The 22,434-nt window shown below is 36.6% G+C and overlaps 1 protein-coding gene across 1 annotated transcript; it reads right to left on the bottom strand.

The window, feature by feature from the left end:
• Nucleotides 1–366: 366 nt before the first annotated feature.
• On the bottom strand, nucleotides 367–22,302 carry pdhx (pyruvate dehydrogenase complex component X). The gene is made up of 11 exons (XM_024282614.2): nucleotides 21,955–22,302; nucleotides 18,245–18,328; nucleotides 17,398–17,498; nucleotides 12,520–12,722; nucleotides 12,179–12,277; nucleotides 8,414–8,591; nucleotides 7,123–7,270; nucleotides 5,881–5,939; nucleotides 4,827–4,985; nucleotides 3,110–3,174; nucleotides 367–1,135 (listed from the first exon to the last, which is right to left on the bottom strand). The coding sequence occupies exons 1-11, from the start codon at nucleotides 22,088–22,090 to the stop codon at nucleotides 880–882; spliced, it is 1,488 nt and encodes a 495-aa protein (XP_024138382.1). The 5' UTR covers nucleotides 22,091–22,302; the 3' UTR covers nucleotides 367–879.
• Nucleotides 22,303–22,434: the final 132 nt, after the last annotated feature.

Here is a 22,434-nt window from a genome sequence, read left to right as displayed (position 1 = left end):
CAAGTAAATTTATTCAAAAAGTGCATTTTTTTTTGTATTTTGTAGGTAAAAATTGTACAATTTAATGAGTGGGAACTTAACTTTTCCAATTGGAAAAAAAAAAACCACTACACTTACTAGTACCTACTTAATATAAGACGTACAAGAGAGTTTTTCTTTACATATCTAGGACATGCTTTGGCAGACTGCACATGTAAAACTAATGTGCATCTGCTCAGAGCAAAGATAAACATCTGTCAGAAGAGACACACCTGTCCACTCAATCTGGAAACCAATTACCCTAATTGGTTTTAGTTAAGGATGATGTTTGAGTCAAACTAAAAATAAAGGCCATGGTGGATTTCCTCAGTAGACAAACACAAGATCTGATGGTTGAACATGACTTTTATTGCAGATTTAAGACACCAAAACCAAACCTGGTGTTCACATGTGGACCAGAAGAGGACATTTCTTGATACGCGAGTCCGGATAAATTCAATATTGTTTATTTTTTTTATTGAGCAACAATAAAAGCTGCTTTACAAGGATTTACTTGCACTTATGTTAAATAATAAATATCTCACAAATTTACACCAAGAAATTTCACCAATTTCATGTTTACGTTAAGTTAAACAAGTTTTAAGAAGTCTGACTGGAAAATTGAGGATTTCCTTCTTTATGTACAACAGCTGTAGGGTAGATCACAGCATGGAAAATCATTATCTTTCATAGTAGTATGTGGGACCGCTGCAACAGCCCTTTAAGTTTGGGAGAAATCCACTCCCAAACTTAGGGACAATATGCGATGAGAAACTTAAGTTTACAGTATGTACACAACCTTATATAAAGCCTTAAAGAAAGAACGGACACTCCTGCTCTTACATTTTATCTCGTCTCTTTTTAAGCCAGGGCCATGCGCTGTGGTTGTTCTAGATTGGCACGGAATTGATCAAGAAACCGAGAAGCTAACTCGTCGTCCACGAGTCGCCCGTCGCTGGACATGGTGACCGTCATGAGCTGCCGCGTGTGCACGGTCTGATCGTCTTCCTTCAGCTGCAGCTCGGCCCTGGAGGTCCCCACAGCCAGGATGCACGCCTGAGGGGGGTTGATGACGGCACTGAAGCCGCTGATGCCGAACATCCCCAGGTTAGATATGCTGTTGCCAGACAAAACATGGAGAAGGAAGAGAGAGGAGATCGTCAACATGTCAACTTCCGTATTACTGATAGGAAGACTAGAACTGTCAATTATCGCTTTAATCGTGATTAATTAGACATTTTAGCGCGCTATATTTTTTACTTCCTCCATCAATCACGTTCATGACACCTGGAAGGGCATTACCCCGATCGCCATGGTCATTTATAGAAAAAATAAATATTAAATCAATTATTTTGAAGTTTAAATCATTGTCCACAGTGCGTTGTCATGGTAACAGCTCCAGCACAAACCATGTGTGCTCTTCTCTCGCTCTTTCCTCTTTAGAATGCAATTGTTGAAACAAAATAAAACAAAGCATCATTTCAGAGGGAAAGTTCGCTTTTCCTGCATTTTTTTTATCCAGATGAAGCAAAGTTTTTTCTTTTTAGAGACAAAGTGAATAGTTCAACTCTCCTGATGTCACGTCCTCGTGTCTCATTTCCTCCTTCTTAGATTCTCATCTTTTTCTCTCTTTTGCTGCATCACAGTCTTCAAATTGAACAAATTCACAGGTTAAATGAAACTATAGATTCACTCGTCTTTTCTACTGTACTACTTTTGTAATAAACTGTGGAATAAGTACCTTAATATATACAATTTAAATCCTATTTTTTTATTGCTCAGAAAAGTGTTCCTTGTGTTTTTTTTAAAGTTGGAAATCTGTTACAATAAAAAACAAAAAACACCTGATAAAACAACTTTTTGAGTTATTTTTATCTTTTAGTGCACCACAGTGTTGTAAAATTAATTGAAAATACCTGAAAATCAGGCTTTTTTACAGCAGTTATTAGGCTAACAATATTAACATGTAAAATTGATCAATTAGATTAATTAATTACAGGTTATGATTAATTCATTGCGCAAAAAATGAATTGCATGAAAATACTTATTGAAGACTATGATCACAAATCCCAAAATGCCACAGAGCGCCAACCTAAAGATAAGTTCTTCAGCAAATTTGGCTAGTTGGCCACGCTGCGGCATAAAAAAAGCTGAAATTTAATGAGGACCGGACAACTTTTTGACATCAGTCACCATCTGGCACATTTCGAGGTCGCAGGGTGGCAGTCTAGTGACCGGCGGGCAGCAGGAAGGCAGAAGGAAGACGTATCTCCAAGGTTCAACACTGTCTGATGATCAGCTGATTTCAGACTGCCACCCTCCAGTCAGCCGCCTGCCCCAGTACTGCCACCCCACTGCCACCATCCACGATTGTTAGAAATCAAACGGTGGAATTGTGGGAACTCGCTGCTGCCGGCCGGTGATCCAGCCGTCACACGATTTTGTAATGACGTCATCACTGATGCCTGACGACCACCAACAATTGGGTGGCAGCACAAAATCTTGAATTCTGCCGATGCCTCGCCATCACATGGGGGCAGTGGTATTTGTGACCACAGCATAAAGAAACTACATTTAAATACTAAACTTTATTTATAAAAATAAACACAGAACATCGACCAGAGGCAAGATTTTCTTTGGGAGTGTTTCAGTGAAAGAGGGAGACTATAGGGAGTCGAAACATACATCTTCAGGGTAATAAAAAAAAAAAAAAAACTGCATCTCGTTAAAAATGTATCGCATCCGCCTGACACAGAAACCTCATTTGTGTGTAAATGGAACCATCGCATTTAATGACTAAGAAAGGAATTTTCCCAATTTACACTTTTCTATTTTGGGCGCCAGAACTGATGGTTTTGTCCCCCAAAACCACATTTAATTCTAGCTCCAGTGAAATGTAGAATGAGCGCTGGGTAAACTACAATCAACTTTTATGAGCTGATATTTATGGCGCTATTTATATTAATGTTGCATTGTAATTAAAGATTTATAAGGGAATTATGGAACAATCAATACAGTTTCTATAAACACAAATACACACTGAGCAGAGGAAGCACTGAAGAACATATGCAAACAGATTTTCGTCTCTTACCTGAACGAGCCTCCCTGGTATTCCTCAGGAAGAAGTTTTCCATCTCGAGCTTTTTGAGCCAATACCTGTAAAAGCATTTCAGCTTCATTTCAGTGTTTTGTAGTTGAATTAATGCTGCTTTTAGCTCATTTTATAATAGCTTAAAGTATCTGACAAGATCACAAATGCAGCAAAATTACATGTTAATATTGAAAAATCAGTTGTAAATTCCGATCTTTGGGTTAAACGGTAACATGGTTCCATTTATAAAGAACATGTTAGAGAAAATAGATAAATTTCCCACAGCAAATGCAGGTTTTAATGAAAACCACTGGGCTGTGCATCAGGAAAATTAGAAAAGGGAATTGACAGCACCCAAAGGGGAAGACGAGGCCTCTGAAAGTAACAGCCTTTCATTCAGAGCCACAGAACTCTTGTCTTACAACAGCACGGCGGACTGGAATATCCGCTTTTTAAACTGTAAAAGATCAATCATGGTTTTATTTAAAGTTTTTATAAAATAAAAAAAAGACCTACAGTATTACCAAGAATTAATTTAGAAAAAATATCTGCTCTATCTAAGAAAGCGTTGTGTATTATATAATCACGAAATGTGATCACAAATAAAATACAATTTTTGTCTGTTTTGCCCAAAAGAAGGTAAAAACTAAAAGACTTTGTAGACTTTACACAACAGCAACAAGCACTAATAAAACTGCTGCTAGGAGTCACCGCATGAACATGAAGTTCAGGATGAGCTACAGGATGTGGCTTTCATGTGGTCAATTGTGAAAAAAAAAGAGGTTAGAAACAACTCTGCTCGTCTTCATCACACCATAAATCAACTTATTTTAATTATAAATGGATTAGAAGATAATTGAGTGTTATTTGTGTAATATAAATGTATGGTATTATTACATGATAATATAAATAAAGCTTTTGGTTTAAATCAAAAGTTATTTTAAAAGCCCACTCCTATAAAATAATGTTAGTTTTTTGTGTTTGTAACACGTTTTTATGGCATTTATTTGACTATAGAGAACATATTTCAATGTTAAATCAGTGTGAATAAGGAGCAAACAAAAATTTTGGAACACTTTTACAATAGATCAAAGTATGACTGGAGTGGGACCTTTGCTTTCCAGAAACCAATGCCAAAAAAAAAAATCTTCAACAAATGAATGATTTGAACTATACTTTTATATGTTGACACTCGTCGTCATAAACATGCTCTTAAGTTCAGACTCATTCTTTTCATTTCTGTATTTCATTTAACTGCATTTGTTCTTAGCAAACACAACACTAAACGGTGGTCTGAAGCGCAGTATTTGATGACGGGTCACTGAAGGGGTAAAAGCCCCCTTTTTCTTTTTTTAATCCTGACTTTCAGAATTTCATCCTTTGCTATGTTAGAAATGAGGAGACGGTAAATGTGCATCAAATTGTGAGTGCACGACTATTGTACCCAGCTGCTGAACGTGAGCCACACAAAGTGATAACCGTTGTTGCATTATGCTCCATCTGAGGTCTGGGACAGGTTAGGCCTGTGACTAAACAACCCGGTCATGAGAGCAAGTCACATTCTAGAACTGGAGTCGTTACATGCTGGTGTGCAACAGCAATAAATAGAAGTGAAAAGAGAAGTCCTGAAAATACTTTTACCAGTTTGGGTTTAACACCCACATCTGTTTCTAAGAACAAACTGAAGTGAAGATGATCCTTTCTGTTCCATCTCTACCTTGGCCTGAGCCGAGATCTCCTGCACCCCTTTGTTTGCTGCATCCCTGATGATAGGAGTGATGAGGCCTCGCTCAGTCGCCACGGCGATTGAGATGTGGACTGAATCCAGCGCATGGGGTCCATCCCCAGACCAAGTCACATTCACCTCTGGCATTTGCTGAGGAGACAAATGAAAGGACAAACGAGGTGTAAACACAAATCCTGTGTGGTGGTACATAATCTATGACATAGTTCATAGGTAAACAGTCAGTAAAGTACTATTGTGTTGCCACTTCTGCAACCTTTTTCAACAGAAAACTGTGTGGAGGATGTAAAATCCATAGAATATGAGCAGCTGATGATGTTTTGAAGGAATAAAAATCTCTAATTCAATTTCTAAAGAAAAAAATAGATATAAAAATAGGAAACTACAATACTGGATATAAATACTAGTATTAATTCAAATCTGTCCAGTGTAGTACATGTTGTGTGAAGGGAAGCAAGCCAGGGAATCTATAGGAGCATTCTGGTGATGTGTTGACCTATAGAGAGTCTCGAGCCACATTTTTCTTAATAAAATGTAATATTATTCAAAATGTATGTACATACTTTCAATAAAAACTACAAATGAAGACAGACTAGCATTTGCTGTTGCCTTAAGATAACTATGATTAAGCCTTCTGGGGAAATGTTGTTTAAATCTTGTGTTAACATAAATTGTACATAATAATCAAACATAATTTCTATTTATAAAAAGCTTAAAAGTTTATTTAAAACAAAACATTAAAATTCCACACTGACAATAGAAATCCATCATGTTTTTGTTAAAATTTTAAAACCCCTTAAAAATTAGATACAATAAAATAATATAAAGGTAAAATATTAAATGTTGGGTGAGAAAGATTTAATAAAACTACAAAACTGTAAACATCAGTGACAATTGGATAAATAACAAACCCCTAAATGTTGTTAAAATAAAAATAAAAGTTATGCGCTCATTCCTAAAATATAGAGTGATGTGAGATGGTGCACCTGTGGATTTAAACTACAAAAGAATTTGAAATATGACTTACTTTTAATGTAACAGCAGCTGCTTTGATAATAAAATCATTGACAGATACTTTGATTTGCTCTGAAAAAAAAAACAAAGGGAAAAATGATCAATGAAACTTCCTGAAGGTCCCATGAAAACAAGTTTTTTTGTGTCTGTGCCCTAAATACAAAGAAAACACAAGTGTTCACATTTGTTTCTGTTCCAAATCATCACTTGATATTGATTTAAATGAGGATTAAAACAAAAAAAGACACAAAACATATGTTATACTGTTAATTATACATTTTATGACTTTTTTTTTCCACGTCTGCCTCCCTTTCCTGGGTCTTGGTGGTACAAACGGGTTTGGACTGAAACTCCCTGCCAACTTGTGCTTCCAGCAGACGGTTATGAATGCTGCTGGGGGAATGCTTAATGAGCTAGCAGCATGAAATCGCGCTGCTCCCGAACAATGACAGGCCGCAAAAACAACCGGCAGGCCAATCCCCGAGAACACACAGGCCTGCTAATAGGTCTGGAATGGTCGTCCCGTTTCCTGTCGCGGAGCCAGCTCCCAGAGAGATTTACCTTCACTCAGCACAGATCAGAAAATTTACCTATAAGCATTTAAGTAACAGCGGTTATACTCAAACAATTGCTTCTGCTGCATTTAAACTAGTAGATGATCAGTATTTGTGGGTGATTGTCTTATTTTTTCCTTTAAAAAAGACGTGTCCAGTCTTAAACATCAATAAACTTCCCCTTTCCGTAATGTTGTAAACCCTTTCAACACTCCCACCCTAATGTCTGTTGCTCAACAACTTCCCCTTTACAAACCAACTGCTGTTATGAGCAAGTGTGACTAAACAAGTGGGATTTCAGTGTTTTTGTTTCGGGTGTCTAACGATAACAACACCCACAAACTACCAGCAGGGTTTAAAAATTGGTCTAAAACAACAAAATGTATTTATATATTAACACTGGGCCATCTTTACTAGAAAAAAGTTAATCCAAAAAATTGACAAAATTATTAAAAACTTTTTAAATCAGCTATAAATATCTGTTCATCTCATATTTTCATTATACAATGTGGATACTTATCTTGATAATTGAGCCTCTCCCACAGCGGTTAACATGTTATTACTTAGAAACTGATGCAAAACTGACATTCAAAGTAAAGTTTGTCAAAAATTAGGACTTTCTAAACTGTCAGCGGAGGTCATAGACTCAAGAAAACTGTACTTTTATGTAGCAGCTGACTTTATGTGTCAGTTGGGTTCACCTTTGGCCAGGTCTTTGCGGAGCTTCAAGACTGCAGCCATGTCGCAGTCTATGGACGCGTACGCGTGTGGGATGGTGGTCTTTGATTGGGTCAGTCTTTGGGCGATCACACGCCGCACGTTTGTGGCTGGGACCTCTGTGAAGGTTCCCTGTCGAAATGAAATGAGGAGGTTAGAAAGAGGACAAATTAGAGTTTACGTAACAGGAAAATTAAGTAACGGTACACTTTAAAAGTTCATAAGTTCATTTAAAGGGGCCATACCATGATCTACTTCAGCCTTTCAGAGTAAACTATATCCATATATATGATCAAATATTACCTTCAGAACACTCAAAAACAAATTATTTATGAATATTGCATTATTTATGAAATATTTAGTCACATGGTTTTGTAAACAAGCTACAGATCTCTTCAGTCATTGGCCAGCAGCTATGGGACGGGTCAAAACAGAAGAGAAAGATAGATGCGAATCCGTGCCATGATTTTTCACCTATTCAAACTTTGTATTTTGCTGATGGATTTTGAGCGTCAATATGAAGGTCAGGTTCAACAGTTTTTACTGCATCTTTGGTACCGCAGAGGAAACCTACATGCATGACGGTTACTGGAGACGCTATGGCAACAGGTACACATGTTAATCAGAGTTTGTGACATGTAGAATCAATGTGGATCACGTTAAAAGTTGTTTTATTGAGCCAGAATTCATCAGACCACATTTTGATGTCTCATCGTTGTGGTGTTATGACATTGTTTTTAAGAGAATTCTGTTAGAACTACAATAGAGCTTTTAAGATGATGTCACAGCAGCACCACGCGCGTGTGCCACGTAACGACACACAGAAAACTGAGTTATATGTTTTTTAGTGACGTTAAAATAAACATTCTAACAAGTTAACAGTTGGACCAATTATTTCCTTTTGGCTAACACGACAATCAGTAGTGTAAATTTGTCCGCAGCTCACCGACCCCCTCATTTCTAACGTGTTTACATCACGTGACTGTCGGGTACGGTGGCCGTTTTGGTTCAGTTGTTCCGCTCTAGGTTCATTTCGTATTCAGACTGAGGGATCTCAGAGCGAATCGAAGTTCAGTCCGATTGCAAACAAACCGAGACCACCTCAAAATTAGAGGATTACATGCATGCATCAAAATGCCGCTTTGAGGTTCTTTACAGTGAGGAATGAACAATAAAATGCATTTAAAACCTCAAAAATTAGAATTTTCGTGGTAGGGCCCCTTTAAGAAATATGACCAGTTTTAGGAAAAAGTAATAATAGATATAATATCTCACCGGTGCTCCTGGTTTCCCTGGGACAGACAGAGGAGGGACGTTGGGTCTGCTGCCAGGAGGTGGAGGGGGACCTGTAGGGGTGCGGGCGGGACTCTGAACAGGAGGTGGGACGGTTGGCGTGGCAACAGCTGGAGTTGCTTTGGTTGGAGGGGACCCCTTTAAAAGATTCAATGCATCTCTGGAGGGAAAAAAAAGAAAAACAGGAAAACGTACTTTTAAGCATTTATGACATCACTTATAGAATAAGTAGAATTATAAACAGAAACAATAATAAGTTGAAAGCTAAAATCTTTGCAAAAACAATACTTGTATTAACCCTTTAACACCAGAGCTCCAGTGTTTGTTTTTTGATTTACTGTAATTTTTTAATGGTTAACAGCCTCCCGTCATAAAATCTATGATATATGGCCCCCAGCACTTTCTAAAAACTTAACAATTTCTTGATTGTGATTAGTTAAATGATATTATAAGCAGCTGTAAATCCATGGCATCAACATATGGCTACCTGACCTTAAGGGCTTTTAGGGTTTTAATGAGTAGAACAGATTTTTTTTTGTTTCTTTCATCAAAATTGTTTGTATCCTGAATAACTGTTGTTGTTTTCCTGTCATGATAGTGAGCATTTAATAGTAAAAAAGTGTAACATTTCATTTAAACAGACTTTTTATTTTATCAATTAATATCTGCCCTTCAAATATAAAATGTAATTTAATAAAAATGTATTTACATTGATTTCTGTTCTACGTGAAGAAAAAAAAGGATATTGCAATAACATTTACATTTAATGTTATTATTCAAAGACTGACACATTTTCACCTCACCAAATCAGGCCATCTTCGCAAAAACGTTGGGCAACGCCTTTAGCTTTCTCTCATGTGGCGTACTGAGCATTAGTGATAATTCACTGCTGGTAATGTGTAGTAAAATACAATCGACTGGGTTATTTCTGGATTTTATTACATCCTCTAAATTAAGAATTCCTTGCTGAAAGAGTAAAAAACTTCAAATAAATAATGGCTGATAAGCCAGTAGCCAAGTGGCACAGATAAGCAGTAGATACATGAGTTTGTGAGCTGAAAAGAATAAGACAAACAGTACTGTTGGTAAAAGATGACGCCAATAGATCCAAAGTTTGACCTGGATCGATTTTTATTTTAGGAGCACAACAACTGAAAGGTTCCAGATGCCTGCAGCTCTGTGCTTATAGTTGACTGAGCTTTCCTCCATTTATCTTTTCTCTGGACCAGCTGTTACTGAACCTGCCATGCCGCTCAAAACAATCAAGCCTCCCCGCCTGTGAGGTTCTCCTCAACATCCTGTGGACTCTAGATTTTTAATTTCCTTTAGCGTCTCAGCTCTGCCTTTTTCTCTGATCTCGGAAGTTCCCTTACTAAGCTGATTGCGGTTCCGTTTAATAACCGTCATGTCAACTTTTGAAGTGTACCCACACACTGCACCCAAAATATTAGTTCCAATAAAGGTTTATTTCTTAAAAAGTCAATCCTCCTCTTCTGTAAAAATACTATCACATAAACAATGAATGAAGCTAGATTTGGTGCATTTCTTCAACAAGTTTGTATCTAAAGAGGAAATGCAATTCAGCGAATGGAAGAAAACAGATTAAATCTTTCAAAGATAATCTTTTTTTTTTTCTCTTTTTGGTGTTGCGAGCTAGGAACACTGATGAGCTGCACTCCAAGTCAAAAGAGCTCATGAAAGAGAAGGAGAAGGTGACTAGAATATTAAAGAGGGGCAGAGGCAGCTCTTAAATGTACAAACGCTGACAAAGGACCCAAGACACAGAAACACAGCTTAGCTCCTGCAGCCGTGTGAGATCAGAGGGACAACAATGTGCTTTAGAGACTTTAAATACAGAAAACAAAAAAGTATGGAGCACAACATAAATACCTGGAATGACCTAAAATTCAAATATGAATCAATGTAGATCGGACATAAAAACAGATACAAATATGAAAAAAAGATAGCCAGAGGTAGTGGCTATAGTGGCTAATAAAAGATGCAGAGTCATTCTGATAAAAATAGTGGCATCAGTGGACGGTTTGTAAAAGTTTTATTTATTTTATATGACTTGCGATAAATAAATAAAAATAGCAAAACAACTCAACATAATTCTTCTTTCACTGGAGCAGTAAATAAAAGTCAACATGAGAAATGATCCATCTGATGGGTCATATGAGTAAAGCGCTCTCTTTGATATGTTAAACATCAAATGGCCACGAGATTAAACTAGTATATGTGTAAAAATGTAAGGTAACCATTTGATGCAGTTTACATCATCCTTTGCAATGTGTGTATCACAATGGCGGATTTTGATATCGATAAATTGTGATTTATTGGGCGGGGCTAATTTATGCCCAACGCGTTTAACATGGTTATAAACCTTAATAAATGACTGAAGCCAAAAACAACAAACATTTAAAACTGGATAACATTCCCATTATAAAATGTAATCCAGTTCTGATTACGGTCACATATCCCATAACGTCACCGTGCTGCAACCTAAATGCAAGTTTTTCAGCATATTCAGCAGGTGACTGGGAGGTGGGAGGCACATTTTTACACACCACGCGTTGGGAGTCCAGTGACGGGCAGAAATCAGGCATCAGTTGGGCGTCCACAGAGCAGGCGACACCTCTGATTGGATGGTGTGTAAATAAATGTCTCTGGACGCCGGTCGTCCATTTGAAGTGCCACTGGCGGCCAATCTTAACCACGCCAACAATTTAAGAAAAAAAACAAACAAATTGGGCAGCAACAAGACATTTTGAGGGTTCTGCTGATTTGTCACCATAGTATTTTTTTAACCGATTTAACTTTGCTAATAAGCAAATAATAAGCAATAAGGGTGCATAAAAATCACAGGTCAACTACTTTGTTCCAAATGTCTTTGACTGGCAAGATAATAAAGTTTGTTGTATTTTTAATCATATTTTAAAATAATTGTTTTATTATTTAACAGACATTAATATATTAAAAAATATGATGGAAGGCTTCATTAAAAGTTGTCTGAAATCCAAAGAAATAATTTCTGTGAATAGTATTTCATTTAGCAACGTCTCCACATCTTTTATAAACACACACATGAGAGCTTTTTTTTTTGTCCTTGTGGTCACAGGTGGGGCACCTGAGCCGGGGTTGCTATAGTAACAGAAGTTCATTAATGACTTTTCCCAGCACATCGTTAGGCGGGTAACAAGAGCATTCAATCAGATCCCCAGTGACAGCAGCAGGTATCCCAGCTGTTTGTTTGTGTGCTTACAGCACTCTGCTGTGCAGATTCACTCCAGAAACACAAAGCCAGTCATGATTGAGGAAAGGGAAATTGCTTTAGGAAAAAATGGTTATTTGTACTAGTTATGAAAATACTTTGATAATAAGTTGTGAGGCAAAAAGGGAGAATAACTTTATAAAATATACAGAAAATATTCAATTACAATTGACAACAAGATTGAAGATTATTTAGGGAAGTTTTTTAGAGATAGTTTTAAAGTTGTTGTACCTGAATTTCACTTAATGTCAGCATGAACTTTCAGTTCATCTTTGTTGCATCTAACAAAAACAACAGCTAGTAAGATTCAGATCGATGCTTCTTTCATGTCCCAGTGAATAAAACTGCTGAATAAATACATAAATACATAAATGACCAATTAGTTTGGCTAAAAGTCTCTTAATTTACCCTCTATGGTTTGTACAAAGAGATGTAAAAACTCAGATGTTAATAATTGATTTGTTTCGAAGACCTACTCTTTTGTAATGAGTCCTCTCGGTCCGGTGGGCGTGGCCAGTTTTGGGTCAATACCATGGGTGTCGAGAATGTGTCGTGCAGCTGGACTTAAACGCAACCTGCAACAGAACCAGAACCAGAACCATGTTTTAACTTTCCTTTTAGATAATAACACTGCATTTTATTGTTTCATATTTAAACAAAGTTACAAAAAAAACAACAAAAAAAAAAAACAGCGAACATTTAACTACAAAAAAATCATATCCGAGTCATTTTTAAGAACAGCTAACCTCATAGATTAAGAAATGGGGCCAAACTTGTGTTCGCACATTTGAAAACAATACAGAAAGTAAACGCTTACGGTCCTGAAGGAGCGGGCTTTACTGATAGAGGAGGAGATGCGGGGGTCACAGGTGAGCCGGTGGGTTCATGGGTAACTGTGGGACCTGCAGAGGGAGGTGGAGCATCTGGGGAGGGGACCTCCACCTGCTTCCAGTCCTGTCCTTCCTCCACCATTAGGGCAATGAGAGTGCCGAGGCGCACATTGCGACTTCCCTCTTCCATCTACAAATATAAAAACATGCTAAGTAAATGTAAAATCAAGGAAAATTTATACCCAATCATAATATAGCAAAATGGGACACTGCATTCTTCTTCAATTCTCATCAAGCTAAATTCTTTTACCATGCGTTTCTCAAATGACTACCGGTTTTATCTTTATAGACCAATCTAAGTTCAGTGCAAGGCTTTGGCGTCTCTCTTTGACCTGCATGTGCTGATCCTGGCATATCGGTCACACTAACTGAAAGGGCAGTTCCAACACAAAAGTGGGGTGGGTGCACTTCATCACTTCAGATAAGCCGTTCCATTCAGAAAGTTGCCTCCAGACGGGAAAGGTGGGAGGACAGGGAATAACTCCGTGTGCTGTCGTATCAGACCACTCAGCAAAGGCTGCAGTAGTCTGCATTTGTAGGGGAATTATACAACAATGAAGTTATGTGAATGCTTATTTTTAAACGTGGTCGTGAATATTAAAAGTATGAGGTGCCCACTGGTCCCCACCAATAATGTTTGACAGATTCTCCCGAGCCGCTTTACTTCTTCTTAGGGTGATTCTGTAGTTACAGTAGTAGCGGCTTGAGGACTTTATGAGCTTTAAAAATTTCAAGTAGCATACTTCTAATAAAAAAGCAAGAATATTTAATTCTAAATAAATATTTTCCATCATTAATGTGTGCTATAAAATGTCTTGCATGTGATCAGTAATCAGTAACATTTGAAAACTGAGACCATTTTACAACAATCAAAGATTTAAAAACCCACTGACACTAAAAACTAACACTTAAAAATGCAGGGCTAAAGTGATAAACAATGCTCGAATCCAAAACATATAAATAACATACTAAACAAAACCACAAAAAGGTTCTGAATAACTGTTGGGACTTCCCACTTCATTAGGTCGACACACAGCAATGCTCTAACACATGGCTGGATTCTCACGGTGAAGCTGCACGAACTGTAAACAGTTTGCATCATGGGTATCTGCATAAACAGATGGCCACAGTGCAGCTGAGCTCAACACTGCCATCAAATGTTTAGAGATGTTTAGAGCGGTTGATAAGGAAGTGACTCCAAATAGTCATTTTTTTATGCTGAACCAAAAATTATTTAGGACATCTGTGTGGAAAAATGCCAAAAGCAGAAGTATACCTGAACGTGTCAAGATATGCACACACCCTCAGTGCATATATGTAGTTATATCTAAACTATAACAGCTAATATAAAGCGTTACCATTTAGGTTAAAACAACAATTATTAAGACTCTGGCTTATGGTGATGGGTGATGGTTACTGATTAAAAATAATTAAGTGGGGTATTAAAAGATGTCATTATGGATTTACAAGGTAAAATCAACACAATGCACACTTTGTATTCGTGGAATAAGTTTCAAGCTGAAAAAGTGCAAAAATCAACATCAATGCTGATTTTGTAAACTCACAACAACTTAATAACATTCATTCAACCCATCTGACTCTCAAAGACGAAGTGGTTGTTTGTCTTGGTTGTTAAACTAGTTTTATTAGAAAAGTTAAGAGTGGATTTATTTATGGGTTAAAGAGAAACAGGACAGGCTGTATTTTTGTAAGAGATGTTTGAACTATGATCAACAGTGCATGACGTCTTTTACAGAAACAGGACTGTGGCTTCTTTCTTTAGAAGCAAGTTCCTGCAATTCCATTGTACTTTATGAGTCATAAAGTCCCCCCCAAAAAAGATCTTCTGATAACTCTGGCTCACAAAGCCAACTTGTTCTTTACTGGTACGTGGCGTATTAACTAAGTAGTTTCCACTTTGTGTCAAAAAAGCATTTTCCTCTAAAAATCTCTGTTTTGCAACTTAAGGATTCAGCAAGGGACAAAAATATGCAGAAGAATGTTAAAGGTACGTTTTTTTTCTGAAGTTTAAGTTGCACAGGAGTATAGGTCGCATTTTTATGAGCAACATTCTGAATAAATCGTCCAAGCTCAGCGTAATGCTTCATTCACACCAAACGTGAGTGACGCGGCAAATTCGTCGGTCTCTGTTTCAGTGCTCATCTTATATGTGTCTGTTGCCTCTTTTTTGACTTGCGTCATATTCAAAGCTCAATGTTTGTCCAGATAAAGTCTTCATAAAATGGATGCGACCATTGCGTGTGGGAGAAGCTACCGTTGAGTTTTTAGCCTCATCGCTACATGGAAGCATTGATTGTACATCTCATTTCCAATGCATGGCTGACGTTGAGGGATCAGGTTTATTTATTTTAAAGAGCTCTACAAAAGCATTGGTAAACATGTCTCCATGTCTGAATTTAAGAGATCTTTCAGAGTTTTTTCTTTTAAAAGGCGATCTTTTACATTGTAGTGCAGGAGCATCTGAATGATGGCGCTTTCAGCGGTACTTCTGCTTCTTTGTAACCTAGTTGGATGACTTGCTGTTACGCATCAGTACAAGAAAGGAAACAAAAATTATAGTATTTCAATGCAAGTCGAAAAATGTCATAGAGTTCAGTAGAACAATCAGATCGTTCTCATCGATGTTTTTTTTTTTTTGATTGTCAGTAGTGGACACCTACAGTGTCCTCTAGCTGCTGTTAAAAGGAAACAACCACTGAAGGGCAACTAGTTGTTAATGGGAAAATTACAAATATATGAACTTATTTATGTTTAAAAAAAATCTGAAATAAGTTGCTCCTGAGTACAAGTCGCACCCCATAGCCAAACTATAAAAATAAGGAAATGTATCCTTCAATTGTACTTCATTTGCCTGGTTAACATTTTTTTCAGATAGAAGAAGAATGAAAGACTCTCAAGCAAGATTTTTGTTTTAGTCAAACGCTGATAACATTAGATAAAGATTTTCAGACTCAAACCATGTGGATACACTTGAAAGGAAGACATGAATCAGTCCAAGAAGCTAAAGATAATATTTCCAGCACAAAAACGTAGAACTATAACCGTAATGTGCGTATACAATTTTAATTTACTTTTTGTAGCTTGAATAACATCCCTTATATGTTAATCGGAGCAGGGAGCATCTCCTGTTACTCTGACAGTCAGACAAAATATTGAAGGTCCAAAGCAGTGCTTGACCCCCATTAAAAAACCCTTAAAACATGATCCATGTCTTCTACAACCTGCCAAGACATTTGGCCACTGGAGGGTTTTACGTTTCCCTTTGAATTCAAAACCACTTAAAATATACAACATCAGCTCATGCAACTTTGCACATATATGTCAACATATGTAAACTACCGCCAACATCTGTATTTCCTATTTCCTTGACCACAAACGAACTCGCCGTCACAGAAAAATTAAAAAAAAGAGCGCGCCAGAGAGAACCAGGGGGCTTATCTAATACAAACCATCTTTGTTTGCCAGCTAAAGCCCCTACCCCCAATTCTTGGGCGGTTGCCATGGAAACTACCTCATCCCCACAGTAGCCAAGAGAACAGAGTTAGAGAATGCAAGAGTGGAGGGTAGTGAAGTGAAAGAAATGAAAGATGCAGGACCACGGTTTCCAGCTGACGGCTGAATGAACAGTCTCCTCTTATTAAAGTAATTAAGCTTGTTTGGGGAGTACACACTTAAAAAATATATAAATGCACAATTGACCAACTCCAATACTGATCTACACAACCATAATCATAGTGTATCTCCAAAGAAAGACATGGGCAGAAAATACAGATATGAATCAAACAGTGGTTTAGGCAAAAACATATTAAGAAAAATGTCAAATTATTTTAAAAGGGACAGGAAACTGTCCCACTCCGATCATCTTTAGGTCTATTGAAAAAGAGTTTACAGATGTCTTAATTATGATTATAGCGTTTTTAGCCTAAATCCAAAATCTTGTGTCGTTTTCTAGACGAGCAAAATCAGAGCAATACGATTCTGAGTAAACTAAATGCTAGCTCAGATGAGGAAAACAAAGAAGTCTATGGATCTAGTCATTTACATATGGTTGCATCAGAATGGAGTAGTTAATAAAGTCAACTAATCGATTTGAATTGATTCAAGCTTAACAAATCAATAATTTATTCATAAAAATATAGATCGATTTAGCACATAAAGCTAAAGTCCGCTAGTTTGAGGTTAATGTTTAATGGAATTTCCAAAAGGACGGCTAATGCTAACACTCGGTTGACCTGAACATACATTGCTGACTAAATTAACATCTTCAAAAATTCACCAGCATGAACTTTCCAAAATATTTTAAGGAAATATTTTTAATGTAACCATTTGTGGTCTAAAGTTTTTGCTCATTCTTTGTGTTTTCATCTTGAAAAAAAATGTACTGCTGTAATGTACTGCCTATTTTCCTTGCATACGTCCTTAATCAGTAGAAACAATACCACAGAAACATGTTAAAACACCAAAAACAATATTTTCATCTGAGTTGGTCTTTAAAAAAACACAGTTATGAAATCTTTCTGAATATTTAAGGCAACATTATGAGGAATTAGAGCTGGAGAAAGCACAACTGTACCCAAAAAGTCTTTTTAAGTTTGCCATTACTGCATATAAAATTAACCAATTCTAGGCAATTAAATATTATTAAAAAAAAAGGTTTAACAGGAGGGCAAAGTGACACTTAACAATAAACAGATTTCAGATCAAACACACTTCAGAGTCACATGAATTAAATATTTTCATAAATTGTGTACGTCTCAAGCTCAAGACTTTTCACCAGTTCTTACCAGTATCTTTGCCAGGATCCCATCGTCATTGGACTCCATGGTAACCACAGCCTTATCGGTCTCGATCTCACAGAGAGCATCACCTGCTTCCACCGTCTCACCTGTCAAAGCAAAAACAACTTTGAGATAACCTTTCATTTAGCATTTAGGCGGGACAATGCCAAACTAGATTGGATCATTTATTGTATTTCACTGGGCTGATAGCTTGCAATTAGTTGCTGACAAGAAATTGAGCAAAAACATCAAACTTAGCAACCACTTTCTCTTTAAGTAACATTAAACAGTAATTGTTATGCTTCCAAAAACAACTAGATTTGTCGTTTTTTTTTCTTTTTTTGTCTGTTTAAATGTTTGTTTGCACGGCTGGTGTAAGAGGCTAAACCTTTCTTCTTCTTTTCTCTCATATACATCCAGACACATCTTTACTTTGCCCCCCAACCTCAAAAGCACATGGCAACACAGCGGAGCAGCCAATCAGATTCCAGCTTTCTCCTGAAGGAGAGTGCAGCTGTAGCGCCTGGCTAACATGCTGCTCAGCACTGATCAACACTGTGACCCTATGAGCCAATTAATCCCCAAGACCTCCAGGTGCTCCTCCTCCTCACAGGCTTCACTCTGACTAGAGAAGAGATGTTTATAGTGTTGTTGATGTACTTCATTTCTCACAAGACATCAGAAGACCTCACTTTGACTGTTAAACTTCCTCTAATTGCATGGAAAGATTCAAATTAAAGTGCAAAAAGGACAAGTCAAAAACTAGCTTTTAAGAAAAGATTTTAAAACACACAAATACAAGGTTAGAAAAATAAATGATTAATATTTAGGGGCGTTTCTAAGAGCTTTTTACCTTCTTTTTTAAGCCATTTCACAATGTTCCCTTCCTCCATGGTGGGAGAGAGAGCTGGCATCTGCACTTTGAGTGGAGCGACACCTAGTGGAGAAAAAAGACAAAACAACTTTGTAGAAATATGTGATAAAAAAAAAAACATTTTTTTAATGTTAATTTCAGAATAAATTAAGTACCAAGCAATGGCACTGGCTGCAAAGAAAGATCAAAGGATCATTTCGAACAATTTTCTTAGAGTTAGATTAAAATAGAGGTCACAAACTGTAAGGATGAGCAGATGTAACTTCGTAGCCAATCAGGTTGGGAATATAATATTATGAGCAATATAAAAGTCCTCTCAAACAATGCCAGAGGTTATTTTAACATATCAGGAGTAGATTAAAAACACACCAACAGTCATACTATTAATGAAATGATAAAAATATGTGGTTTTATTTAACATATAACACGATTAAAATACCAATTCAATTTACTTAAACTATTTTTAATGTGGATTTTCTTTCTTTGCTTTAAGACCTACTTTTAATATATCCAAACTTCAATAGAAAACTGAGTTTATGTACTCCGCGCTGTGTAATGCTGCCATCTGTTGACTTTTTAGAACAAACCTCAGACTATACAAGTGAGAATTCGTCATTGTTAACATCAGTTATTTCTTTTTTTTTTACATTTTGATGGTAGAAATAAGGATGATCGGTTTTTAACAGTATATCTCCTAAAAAAACATGCAAAAATGTTTCGGTCATTTTATGATGTGGACTTATGTGTTTTTAATAAATCTAAATATGGTAATAAAATAATATTCACTTTTTTTCTGTGCCTACTTCTATCAAACGATTTTTCATCTTTATTAACTTACTAGGTAAAATATTTTCTTCTAATGTGTTAAAAAAAACAAACTCAAAAAACAAATCCACAAAGCTTTAAAAAAACATTAGGATGCTCTAACAATGTATGTTGTATTCTTTCGTCCTCATCTACTGGGATCAAATCTATGAAGATGCAAACTTGCTCTGTTCATAACTTATCCTGTCAGCAGATGACGCTGTGCTACAGGCTTACCAATGCCTTTATATGCGTTTGTAGTTCACACAGCTTTTCTGTCAACATGTTCAAACCAGAAAATGTATATATAAAAAGAGCAGATGACAAAAAAAGGTTTAGCTTTCAGGCAAAAGGAAACACTAGAGCAACTTAGTCCTTTTCTGTTTCCTTTTAATAAAGTTCAAAACTAGTCTATTATCAGCCAGTGACTTCTAAAGACTGATTCTGTGGTGACTTCAGTCAAACCCCAGCTCCTTATCTTATAGGTATATGGAAACAGTTTTTTAAATACATGTTAAAAAGTATCTTCAGTTCATGTTTCTAAAATTTAATAATTTCTACTGTCTGATCTTTCTGGTATTTGTTTATGTATTCAAACCTGAAACTTGGGATTTTTCCAGGATTGACTGTTTCTTTTTAGTCAGTGACTCAATGACAGATTCTCCTGGATTTCAATGAACTCTTCTGGTTTCACAGAAACATCACTGGTTCATTTAAGGTTTCGACAGAAACAAGTATTGTGTCTCAATATGAAGTCATTGTTTATATTAGACATAACACCTGCTTATCCCCAACTACAAGTTTTATGAGCAACCGTTTCAATAGTCAGATGACAGTCATCAAAAAACTTTGTTATTAAACTGCTGACATTCATTGCTACATTTCACACAAACACCAAAGCATGGCAACATATTTGAAATAAACAACCTGAATAAGAAATGTGCTCTGAGACCGCCCAGTCTTGTCTTCCAGAGTCATATGAGAACAGAAGGAAAATCAACACAACAGTGACACGAGGTCAAATGGAAACGTGCTGTTCATTTACCAGTCTCATGGAAACATTGGGGTAATTCTATCTCATGTTTGATGAGGCCAACCAGTTGTTGGACTGGTTTTACTGATGTTTCTGAACAACTGAACTCATTGTTTCTCATTCTTCTTCTCTAAATACCTTACAGATAATCAATCGTTGATATGGAAGCACATTTTGTTTAAAAAATTACCAATTTTTTCCCTTAAACAAAAGGATAAATCGAAATAAATTGAAGTATTTGCTGTTGAGATGGAAATATGGGAGTATCAATCCACTCTGTTCAGCTCATATTACAGCAGCAATGCTGGCAACGCATCAGAATTGATACGTTGATACGTTGTCATTGAGTAAGACAAAGTTTTTGTGGTTGATCAAGTCCAGCAGTCCATGAAACATTAATGTTGATCTCAGCTGGTTCTCTTCCAACCAAGTAAAATGTAATATAAATGGCTCTTCTCAACCATGGTAACCAAGAAAACAAATGCTTGTGAAAATTTGAACGACAGAAATCAAGAAAATAAGAAGTCTTCTTCTATCTAATCGTATGGCGAGCTCAGACTCATCCCAGTCTTCTCATGTAAAACAGCCTCAGAGAAAACTTTAGGACTTCAAAAATTGTTCATGCTTTTAACTCTCGTGCTATCTTATGGGGTGCACATGACCCCACCCTTACATTAACATGTGATCCTTCCCATGACAAAGATGGACAGGATTTTATGTCTGCCACACACTCCAGAGAAGATTTAATTTAAAATAAATAAATCAATGGAAAAAAGAAAAAGTTCAGTGCACTGTCTTGTGGGGTCCAGATGACCCCACTTTAAATGTAAACATGCCTAGGATAGCACAAGGGTTACAGGCAGGCTCAAAATTCAACTTTTGAACTTTGCTTTTAATTGAACACATGTTAAGTATGAAGTATTAACACTTGTATTTGTGGAATGCTTTTCACAAGATCATATATCTACTTGCAAATCAATTTAAAGTTTATTTATTTGCATTTTTTGTTTTTTACTTTTGTTCTTTTTATTCTTTTGACATGTTTAAACTCTGGTATTTTTTTCCAGGGGGATCCTAAATAAGTCTTTTCAATGAAAAGAGAGAGGATCCTGTGATGACGTCCGCTGAGATCATGAATGGGGTGGTTGGGGGACGAACCTCTAAATATTTTCTCACTTCAGCTTCAAGCCAAATTCCTCTCTATTTTATTTGAAGGCATGATATGTTTTATATATATATTCCTTTTATGGGAAGGATGTTGTAATGAGACAGCTGTAAAATACTGTTACTAGGCTGTGAAGTGTTCTACAAATACAGCTTGGATTGATTTGATCGTGCCTTTGAAATATTTTTTAAATATTTGCTAAAAATGCCAAACGGCTGACCTTATGTTTGTGGTTTATATGAACTAGATATGTAAAGCCTATAGTTGATATACCCTGATTTTGCAACCAGTGGCCGGACTGGATCAAATGTTGTACTATGTGGTGACAACGGACAATATTGGATAATGGACTGCCTCCAGAATAATGACATGACTTGCATTAAACTTTCTACGGCGTGTAGATGGTGTCAAAATATCATCGTCACAACAAATCAATAAAATATTTTCTTTTTTGGCTCTTTACTCTAAAACTAATACAAATCAAAAGCAATTATGTATATAAAAAACAAACTCAACATATTTATAAAGTAAGTTTGCAACAGATAATTCGTTTCTTGTAACACTGCTATTTTTGCAATATTTTTAAGTAAATTATTTAGGAGAAAACCCTAACGGAATACCAAATACAAGCGACTGTTAGCTTAAAAGCGACACCGAATATCGCCATGCCTTTCGGTTAACACTCACCAAGCGCCCATGGTGAATGAAAGAAATGTCTAACTCGGTCCTGAAAATAATGTGAGGGCCATAAAGATTTTTTAATTTGGGTAAATCTAAGCCCAAGCAGAGCTCCCTGACGACCCAGGCGCAAGGAGACCGCCATGTTGCTGTCCTCTCTCGTCGGGTCCGTAAAGTCTGTCTTTGAAGATGCCTGTCGATAAATTATCGAGGGAAAATAGTGCCCATATGTTGCTTTGATTTTTTTTTTCTTTTAAAACTGTTGAGATACGAATACAACTACAACATCTACATATCTAGGCATACAAATTGGATATCATCCGATTTCTTAAAAAAATCCTAACGAGCAGGCAATATATATTGCTCTTCAGAGGACCTTTAAATTTGTGTTCTTCTTTGGGTTTCTTTGCAGCTGTCAAATCACCGTGAAAACGCTTTATCGCCCCCTAGAGGATTGGAGTGTGAATAAGCAGAGAAATATTTACAGAG

This window comes from Oryzias melastigma, linkage group LG6 (genome assembly GCF_002922805.2).
Source record: "Oryzias melastigma strain HK-1 linkage group LG6, ASM292280v2, whole genome shotgun sequence".
In the NCBI taxonomy this organism is placed as follows: Eukaryota; Metazoa; Chordata; class Actinopteri; order Beloniformes; family Adrianichthyidae; genus Oryzias; species Oryzias melastigma.
This window is presented reverse-complemented; position numbering and strand designations above follow the sequence as displayed.